The sequence below is a fragment of the Macrobrachium rosenbergii genome, chromosome 9 (assembly GCF_040412425.1).
Source record: "Macrobrachium rosenbergii isolate ZJJX-2024 chromosome 9, ASM4041242v1, whole genome shotgun sequence".
Lineage (NCBI taxonomy): Eukaryota > Metazoa > Arthropoda > Malacostraca > Decapoda > Palaemonidae > Macrobrachium > Macrobrachium rosenbergii.
The window spans coordinates 18,846,414-18,857,661 of record NC_089749.1 but is presented as its reverse complement, the minus strand read 5'-3'; the positions used below and the strand labels follow the sequence as shown (position 1 = coordinate 18,857,661).

Sequence of the window (11,248 nt, the reverse complement as noted above, 5' to 3'; positions counted from 1 at the left end):
TATCGGCCGTAACCATACCCGTGGCCATAGTGGGAGTGGCCATAGTTGCTGTGCAGTCTCGGGGCCACGTAGGAGAGCCCATGGTAAGGATGGTGGGCAACTCCAAGACCATAGCCATAGCCGTGGCCAAATCCATGCCCATGCCCGAATCCGTGTCCAAATCCGAATCCTCCGTGCCCGTGACCGAATCCGTGCCCAAATCCGTGTCCGAATCCGTGACCATGGCCATAGCCAGGTTCTGGGTCGGCCTCACGCTTGTGGAGGTAGTGGCCGGGGCCATGAGAATGAATGTGAGTGTGAGAGTGAGAGTGAGAGTGGCCACCGTGTCCGAAGCCGTGTCCATAGCCATAGCCGAGGCCATGGCCATGTCCTAAACCGTGGCCGAATCCGACTCCATGGCCGTGCCCGAACCCATGGCCAAATCCGACTCCGTGTCCGAATCCTCCGAATCCAAAGCCGCCGTGTCCGAAGCCGCCGTGCCCATACCCACCGTGGCCGAAGCCGAGGCCATGTCCAAACCCACCGTGGCCAAATCCAAAGCCGTGGCCATGGCCACCGAATCCGTGGCCAATTCCTCCGTATCCCGGGTCAGCCGAACGCTTCTGCTCTGCAGCCGCAAGGGCCACCAGCAACACGACAATCTGGTGAGCGATAGGAAAAAAATAGTAATAGAATGGACACAAAAGAAAACAAGGCGAAAGAATAAGCACAAAAAGAAAACAATGTAATAGAATAAAAGAATAATATGATAGAATAAACATATGGAAGAAAATTAAGTGATAGAACAAACACAAAAAATGAAATGATAGAATAAACACAAAAAGAAAAAAGAATAAACACAAAAATAAAAAGAATAAACACAAAAAAGAAAAAAGAATAAAAACAAAAAAGAAAATAAAGTGATAGAATAAACGCAAGAAGGAAATAAAACAATAGAATGAACACAAAAAGGAAATAAGGTGACAGAATAAAAACAGAAAGACAACAAGATGATAAAATAAACACAAAAAGACAATAAGATGATAGAAGGAACACTAAAAATAAAATTAGGTGACAGAATAAACACGAAATGAAAATAATAAACAAAACAGAAAATTGGGCGATGAATATATCTTTTATCTCATCACATTGTGACAAAATAAAATGCGGAGCAAAAAAAAAAAAAAAAAGTAAAAATCCGCCGAGGTTTCTTCAGTGCAATCAAGTTTTCTGTACAGCATATAATCAAGGCCACCGAAAATAGATTTATCTTTCGGTGGTCTCGGTATAATGTTGTGTGAGCTGCGGCCCATGAAACTTTCAGCCAAGTCCCGGTGGTGGCCTATCCTATATCGTTGCCAGAAGCACGTTTATGGCTAAATTTAAACTTAGATAAAAATAAAAACTACTAGGGCTAGAGGGCTGCAATTTCGTATGTCTGATGACTGGAGGGTGGATGATCAACATACCAATTTGTAGTCCTCTAGCCTCAGTAGTTTTTATGATCTGAGGTGGGGACAGAAAAAGTGCGGACGGACAGACAACGCCGGCACAACGGTTTTCTTTAACAGAAAACAAAAAAGACGACTTGAAGTGACGGAAGAACTCATCCATACTACTGTATAGAGAAGCTGAGGTCAAAAAGTTGACATCACTCACCGGAAAAAGGTCACATGACCTTCACGTAATGGCGTAAGTTCAACGTACTTCAATTCTTCACGGGACATTTCATACTCGTTGAATTCGTGTCTGATAAAACTCATGCACGGTCATAAGCACATGCACTTATGCATATATTTACTACTTTTTTTGCTTGGTAACGAGTGTTTACAGTAAGTAATGTAATAAAAAAAAGTACAAGCCTCTTCCCGTATTACAATTTAGAGTTTCAGGCCTTCAAATTTTTAAATACAGGAAATTATGATAAAATACCATTATTTGTCATCAACCTAGCTATTTTCCATTATCTAAAAAAGGCAATAAAAAGACAAAAATAACGAAAATACAGGGAAATGAAACTTTGAAATGACATTTTTTTTACGTAGTATCCGATTAAGGTCTGTAAATCTGGGGAAAATTGTGTTCTTTTATTTTTTTTATTATCAATCAACAAGAGGTCAAAATTAAAAATGACCGATTTAGAGAGCTTACTTAACTCTCATTATTTGTCTGATAACCTCAGACAGTTTTCAGAATGATGAGAGACCTGAGCTGGCTCTCGAAAGTTCTCCGTATGGATTTGATTATTTTGTTTCTAACTCTTTATTACCTTATTATTATTATTATTATTATTATTATTATTATTATTATTATTATTATTATTATTATTATTATTATTATTATTATTATTATTTTATTATTATTCACTTCATGTTTTAAGAGAGAATTGCTATTCGAATAAAATCTTTAAAATGTTGAATTAGAATACTTTTTTGAACTTTGAAAAAGTTCGATAAAACATACCCCCAAGGAATAAAATTGAATAATCTAGAATAGAAGAATGAGCATCCCGGTTTTTTGTCGTGCAAATGTTGAAATATTTTCCCAAAGGCTTCTGAGAAACTGGAAATAAGTATCTATGCAAATGACTGCATTGTGATTAGACTCTACTATCTGTATATATATATATATATATATATATATATATATATATATATATATATATATATATATATATATATATATATATATATATATATATATATATATGCATATATATATACACACACACACACATACATATATATACACATCAAAACAACACTGAAATAAGATACTTTGAATATGAAAATATGAAAATATGAATATGAAGATAACAAATCTATATCAAACAAACGTTGAAGTATTCCCTAAATGCCTAAACCCAATTAGAACTGAATACCAGAAGTCGCAACGTCAACAAACAACTACTGGACTTATTTATCTACTGAACACCAAAACAAAAACAGCAAAGCGACCGGAGGTAAACAAACTCCGAAGTCCGACCATCTTACCAAGACTCGCATGGCTTCAGGTGATCTTGTTCTCACTGCGAGAGAGCCAAAGGTTATGACGACCACAGGTGAGATTCCAGGTTATATACTGCATCCGATACCGTTGGCCTCCTGGCAACAGCTCTTCACACCCCACTTCACCGGTTTTTTCCCTCGCTCTCACTCTATGTCTCTCACTCTCTCTCTCTCTCTCTCTCACCCACACAGACTCTCTCTCTCTTCACCTATTGCGAGCCATTAAAGACATGCTTCCAGGTCACTGGCTGTGACACTGGCGACCCTGAGCCGCTACTTAAATGTAGTATGAAGAAATACTCAAGCATTAAATGCAATTCATCTTAGATAAATACGATTTTTTCCTCCGTAAAATTCGGGAGGAAGGATATGCGATGGGTAAAGGGCGGAAAATTGAAAGCGAAAGTTCTAGGAAATTAGATAAGGTTTTGACTGGTAATCGCTGTTGCTCGGCGGCTGGGAGATGAGATTCGACATGATTTGGAGTCGTGTGTGATCTCTCTCTCTCTCGCTCTCGCTCTCTCTCTCTCTCTATATATATATTATTATATTATATATACATACATACACACAGACACACACATATATATGCAGTATATATATTGTGTTTATATATATCAGTACTTACTTCAAGCATAATTATAGACGTATACAAAATACCACACAAACACACACACACATATATATGTAATAAATATATATATATATATATATATATATATATATATATATATATATATATATATATATATATATATATATATATATATATACATATATTGAAATGAGAGAGAGAGAGAGAGAGAGAGAGAGGAGAGAGAGAGAGAGAGAGAGAGAGAGTAATCATCATTCAAACCATTTGATTTATTCATTCATACGATCACCTGGTGAACTAAAGCGATTTACTGCAACACTGACTGCCCAAAAAGTCACCTGCATAGAACCTACCAGAGTTGCATGATATTCAAATGACGAGTTTCTAATATGGCCGAAGGTCGCATTTTCTCCACCCGTTGAAGGTGAGCTTCTCCTGTGTTTTCGTACGCTGACGACAGTCATCGTACAGCTACAGTCTGCATTGTTTCACCTGTGATTATCGTACCTCCCACTTAGAGGTTGTTTTCCCAGGAATTCGCATCGCAAACAAACTTGAAAAAAAATATCTTTTTTTGGTTTTCGCTGCATCATGAGGTCAGTTCTCCAATTTGGTCTTGAGAGAATTTTGACGGAGAAGTCAATGTCATGTCTTCACGTTTGATTGATTTTATCTACTTGTTGATCTGTGTCAAGTTCCAGCTGCTCAAGATGATGAATGATCTATAGGCGGTACGTGCTACGGGTGAATATACACATTCCTATATTTAGACAGATATATTTATACTTAGTTTCACATGTTCAAGAACGCATACACTGATATACGGAAAATATTTATTAATGTGTATGCACAACTCCGCTGATATACAGGTACGAATGTGTGTATTTATCAATGACATGGGTACATACCCATCATGACCTACCCTCCATGCGAGCACAGACAAAGAAAAAAAATCAATTTCGATCATAACCTTTAGCTTCTTAGGGACTCCGAGAATTTGACAAAAACTTACGCAAGTTCGAAATAATATAAAAGCATTTATTAATATTATTATTATTATTATTATTATTATTATTATTATTATTATTATTATTATTATTATTATTCAAAAGTTGCGAGCATTTATAAGGAAAATGCATAAAAGACCGCTGCCTTGCTAAGCCAGTCCTCAAAATCTAATGTCCAAAAACAAAAGTAGAAAACATTCCGAAAGTAAAAAATAACAAAAGGAATGCAGCATTAAAATATAAGCCAACATGCAGGTAAATATGCAACATAAAAACACCGATAAAGGTCAAGGGAAACACAAGCAATAGCGCATGATGCTTGCCTCCTGGTCTTGTAAAGATGGCACTCACCAAATTTGGCGCCAGGAATGCCATTAGGTATTACAATCCGGTGTAAGATGGGACTCACCGTTTGGTATTACAATCCAGTGTAAGATGGCACTCACCACGTTTGGCACCAGGAATACCATTGGGTATTACAATCCGGTGTAAGATGGCACTCACCACGTTTGGCACCAGGAATACCATTGGGTATTACAACCCGGTGTAAGATGGCACTCGCCATGCTTTATTTCCAAGGAACGCCATCAGGTATTATTACAATCCGATGTAAGACGGCATCACTAACGATTGGTACCCAGGGATGCCTTTAGGTATTACAACCCGATGGGCAAGATGGCATCACTACGATTGGCAACCAGGATGTTTTTAGGTATTACAATCCGGTGTAAGATGGCACTCAACACGACTGGCACCAGGAATGCCTTTAGGTATTACAATCCGGTGTAAGATGGCACTCACCACGATTGGCACCAGGGATGCCTTTAGGTATTACAACCCGATGTAAGATGGCACTCACCACGATTGGCACCAGGGATGCCTTTAGGTATTACAACCCGATGTAAGATGGCACTCACCACGATTGGCACCAGGGATGCCTTTAGGTATTACAACCCGATGTAAGATGGCACTCACCACGATTGGCACCAGGAATGCCATAAGGCATTATAGTCCGGTGTAAGATGTCACTTACCACGTTAGGCACCAGGAATGCCATTAGGTATTACAATCCGGTAGAACTGCGCATATAGGCCAAAAGGCGATACATTTAACGCCCTCGATAAAGGTAGTATTATAGTATCCATTACACTTACGATTTTCAATTTCGGTACGCATAACCTTCAGGTTACAGTTTCCAAAGGTAGATAAACTATAGAACTTTGAAGAGTTATTATTAGGCCTGACTGACTCCAAGAGTGAGAGAAAGCTATTACTTATATAAAGTATTACACAGTACTTGAATTTCTTTTCATAAAACTAACGAAACCCATTCAGGCGATAATCTGATATTTGTGTTTAGGGGATGTTCTAACCGTGTCTAAAAACTTTTAGGGAAGAAAAACATTATTTAATACCAAGGAAGGATTGAGACAAGACTTTTACTGAGAATGCAGTAGATGTCAGAGGAGTTAAAAGGAGATGAACAAGGTTATTTTAGACACGGAACAAGTACAAGTTTATGAAAGAAATTTTAGACTTTTTATAAGGAAAAAATCTGGATTTGGTATGCATAGGCCTAAAACAGCTATGAGACCTAAAAAAGCTATGATTGAATCGATAGAGAAAATGTGGATGTTGATGATGCATAGTATGGTAGATAGGTTATATAGAATGGAATGGAATACAGAGCTTAGGCCAAAGGCCAAGCAGTGGGACCTTTGAGGTCAATCAGAGCTGAAGAGGAAAATGAGAATAGGTAGGTCTGAAAGGTGTAACAGGAGGAAAACCTCGCAGTTGCACTATGAAATAATTGTTGGGAGAGGGTGGATAGCAAGATGGAAGAAAGATAATGTGAATGGAGGTACAGTAAAAGAAATGAAAGGGGTTGCAACTAGGGGCCGAAGAGACGCTGCAAAGAACCTTTAGTAATGCCTACAGTACACCCCGTGAGGTGCACTGACGGTACTACCCCCCTACGGGGATAGGTTATATAGAGCATTTAAAGGTTTTGACAACAGACGCATCGTATGTAAGAATATGTAAGGAGGGAGAGTGACTTGTTTGGTGTAAAAGCGGGCATGAGATATAGCGTTTTGTCTCCATGGCCATTTAATTACTTTATGGATAAGGTGATGTGAGCAGTCAAGGAAAGGACATAGGACTGGTATTAGATGAGAGGAATGGTTAATGTTTACGTAAATGGTTTGGACTGAACTGAATATAAAATTTAGGCCAAAGGCCAAGCACTGGGACCAATGGGGTCATTCAGCGCTGAAACGGAAATTGACAGTAAAGGGTTTGAAAGGTGTACATAGTGCAGTTGCACTATGAATCAATTGTTAGGAGAGGGTGGAAAGTAAGGTGGAAGAAAGAAACTATGAAAGGAGGTATAGTAAAAGGAACGAAGGTGTTTGCAGCTAGGGCCGAAGGCACGCTGCAAAGAATCTTAAGCAATGCCTACATTACACTGCATGAGGTACACTGTCGGCACTATCCCCCGTAGGAAAACAGAAATAAATAGCAGAAGCTAAAGAAACCAATGAGAGAAGTTAAAAGTTTGCAAGAGGAGAAATGTCTTATGAAAAACAGTCCTAATATCCAGGAAGCGAGAGATTATGTGACAAACAAAGGTTTTGTCGAGTACACGATGAGTCTTCTGTGTAGGTGTATGAACTTGAAGAATGTTGTGGAAGTTCTCTGCACAGGAGTTCATCCATGATTCAGCGTTTCAGGTATGAATGTGCCAGTGAACGATGTGTTGGTTATATGAATATACACATATGTGAATATATATACATATATATTATATATATGTATGTATATATGCACGGTATATATATGTATATATATTGATATATGTGTATATTCATATACACACATACACACACACACACACACACATATATATATATATATATATATATATATATATATATTCATGTGTATATACACATATATACCTGTATATATGACACTTGCTATTACTATCAGAAGCTTTATTATCCAAGTTGACTGTGACATACATAGTTCTCTCTCTCTCTCTCTCTCTCTCTCTCTCTCTCTTTATAAATATATATAAGCAATATATATATATATGTATATATATATATATATATATATATATATATATAGAGAGAGAGAGAGAGAGAGAGAGAGAGAGAGAGAGAGAGAGAGAGAGAGAGAGAGAGAGAGAGAGAGAGAGAGAGCACTATGTATGTCACAGTCAACTTGGATAATAACGCTTCTGATAGTAACAGCAAGTGTCGTTAATTGCTTACGTCCAGAGAGATATATAATTGTTAAAAGGTTCTGGTCACCGAGCATATAGAAGTAATCTCATGGAAGTCTGATACCGTAAAATTGTTTATTTGTGAACTGAAGAATTAGTTCCGTGTTAAGCGGCGAATCATTGCTGAGTGCGCATCGATCTCTCTCTCTCTCTCTCTCTCTCTACACACACACACACACACACACACACACACACACACACACACACATATATATATATATATATATATATATATATATATATATATATATATATATATATATATACAGTATATAGATAGATGTATATATATATATATATATATATATATATATATATATATATATATATATGCATATTTGAGTATGAGTATGATTTCAATAACTCTATTAATTTTACATTGTAACTTGGCATTTAATTAAATGAAATTACAGTTAAGAACTGACTGACAACCTTTTAGACCTGTTGAGTTAAGATACTGAACAATTAAGTGGTTCAACCGGTTACTTTTCTTCTCCATCCACACTGCACAGCTAATCGCAAATCACAGCTGCTGTTAATACAGTAACATCTGAGTTCTTATTTCTGCACTCCCCATGGAATGGAATCTGTGGCAACGGGTTATAGAATTGAACTGAATATAGATTTTAGGCCAAAGGCCAAGCACTGGGACCAAAGAGGTCATTCAGAAATTGACAGTAAAAGTTTAAAAAGTGTAACAGGAGGAAAATCTCGCAGCTGCACTATGAATCAATTGTTAGGAGAGGGTGGAAAGTAAGATGGGCGAAAGAATATGAAATGAGGTACTGTAAAAGGAACGAAAGGGGTTGCAGCTAGGGGCCGAAGGCACGCTACAAAGAACATTAAGTAATGCCTACAGTGCCCCGCACTAGGTGCACTGACGGCACTAACCCCCGTACGGGGGCAACGGGTTCTAGTCCACACACAGAACCTAGTTTTTTTAGCCTCATTCATCGGTGGTGGTGGAATATTATTCACTGGTTAGACACGGTTCATAAGCGCTTGTACTTTGCTTCTTTCGACAAATGGTCCTGAAAGGAAATATGATAATGAAAAAGGTATTTAATCATCAGGAGAGACCAATTTGCTTGTTGTCTGGATGATTGAGTAATAATTTTAGAAGAAGTTGTAAATGTTATTGGAAAATATTCAGTATATAATATGCCCGACGGTTATTTTAAGTGTAGCCTACATATGTATATGTACATAGAAACACACCCATACACATACAGATATAAATATGTATATGTATATATATGTAAAATTAAATAAAAAGAAGTTCCAAAAAAATATAAAAATCCCAGTATTATAATATTGAAGAAACAATCCTATATAGCAATTAACACAACCGAAAACGCCATCAAACGAAATCTACGGTAAAATACCTTCCCATTTTCGTTACGAATATCTCCTTTTTCTCAAACTTAAAAAAAAAAAAACACAAAAAAGAAGACTGAAAAGGCAAGAAAAGAAAAGATAAATGGCAAGAAAAGGAGAGATAAATGGCAAGAAAAGGGTAAAAAAGATAAGAACGGATGAGAGCTCGGCGATGTTTCTCGCGTAAGTGACAAGTAATACGTCAAAGCTGTCAATGGGGTCTTTATGGATGGCGGTGGGTGTACACACCTAGAAGCCAAAATAGAGCTGCTGGCTCCATTCCTCATCCTCCTATTCTTCTTCTTTTCTTATTTTTTCTTTTTCTTCTTCCTCTTTTCTTCTTCTTCTTCTTCTTCTTCTTCTTCTTCTTCTTCTTCTTCTTCTTTCATCTTTGTGTTCCACTACTTCTTCTTATTTTATTTCTTCTTATTCTTCTTTCTTCTTCTTCTTCTTCTTTCATATCTTATTTTCTTCTTTTTTCTTTTCTTCTCTTCTCCTCCTCCTCCTCTTCTTCTTCTTCTTCTTCTTCTTCTTCTTCTATTCCAATCTGTGAAGAAGCTTCAGGAGATGAGAAGGGGGGAAGATTTCAGCAGCTCGACAGATGGATGGGTTTCGCTTCCTTGGCTGTGATGTAGTTTGGTACCTTGCGTTTTTTTTAAAATACTTTATCCCCTTGTTGACCTATGCAGAAAATGACGTACCTAGTAGCTGGTCAGCTTTTGTGGGTCGCAGAAAAGGTAGATAATGGCATGAGGTTAGCAGCCTGCCTCATCCCTAAAAGACTTCCTAGGACTGGATAGTTGATAAACTCCGAAGCCATATGTATGATATATATATATATATATATATATATATATATATATATATATATATATATATATATATATATATATATATATATATTATATATATATATATATATATATATATATATATATATATATATATATATATATATATATATATATATATATACATATAATGTGTGTGTGTGTGTGTGTGTGTGTGTGTGTGTGTGTGTTTATTTATAAATATATATATATATATATATATATATATGCTATATATATATACTGCACGATATGTGTGTGCTGATATACACACATATGTTAAGCTGCACATACACCGCTAAAGCATGAACGGAGGGTGACGTAGTAGACTTGAACGTGCATGAGGCGGACTCGCTCTCAGAACGAGAAAAGACCTCTGTTACCCGAACAGTTAGGTTAGGACTGGACGTTAGTTTAAATCTTTGTAAATCGCCTTAATTAATTAAAAGAAGGTATCAGGTCCTAAGAATGTTCTCTACAAAATTAAATAATAGTAGGTGTTATATAGAATATAGTATTATTAGCTTGATTATATATGATAATTTTAATAACATTAGAATTTATATTAGATGCATTAATATTAGTAATAATAACAATAATAGTAGTAGTGTAAGTTATTATTATTATTATTATTATTATTATTATTAGTAGTAGTAGTAGTAGTAGTACTAGTAGTAGTAATAGTAGCAGTATAGTTCCGATCAAGCTACCAAATTAGTTGCCAGGCAGCGTAGACCAAGATAATATCATCTGTGCCTCACCCAACGCCTCAGACAACACGAACCCTTCCTCCGTTACTCAACAGGAAATGTTCAAGTATTTTCTGGCCAATGTCGAATTTCCTGGGGTTATAAAGGACCAAGTTGCATTTAACGGATCCAGGAGTCACATGAAACCGCTGAAGATATTTGAAACTCTTTAGCTAGATTATTCGTGTTTTTACGCACCGTTAATTGAGGACGCAAAACTATCACTGTAAATTGCAAGTGGCTTGATTTCGGCTTGTTTAACCCGTAGATTTAAGTAGTACCTGATACAAGTGATGCGAAACCTTTTATATTGTATTGTATTTATGTATGAGAACTTTTGGGGCAATCATAAAGATTTGAGTTATACAATTTTAACATGTCCAAAAGTCAACACACATTAATTACAATCACACA

General features: G+C 36.6%; 1 protein-coding gene across 1 annotated transcript in view; it reads right to left on the bottom strand.

The window, feature by feature from the left end:
* Nucleotides 1-3,006, bottom strand: part of LOC136842084 (keratin-associated protein 19-2-like) — a 3,066-nt gene extending 60 nt beyond the window's left edge. Inside the window, exons 1-2 of the mRNA XM_067109467.1 lie at nt 2,973-3,006; nt 1-641 (exon numbers count right to left, since the gene is read on the bottom strand). The exon at nt 1-641 is cut by the window's left edge and continues 60 nt beyond it. Of these exons, the coding sequence (XP_066965568.1) occupies nt 1-641; nt 2,973-2,984 (653 nt within the window). The 5' untranslated portion in view covers nt 2,985-3,006. The remainder of the gene's footprint in view (nt 642-2,972) is intronic.
* Nucleotides 3,007-11,248: the final 8,242 nt, after the last annotated feature.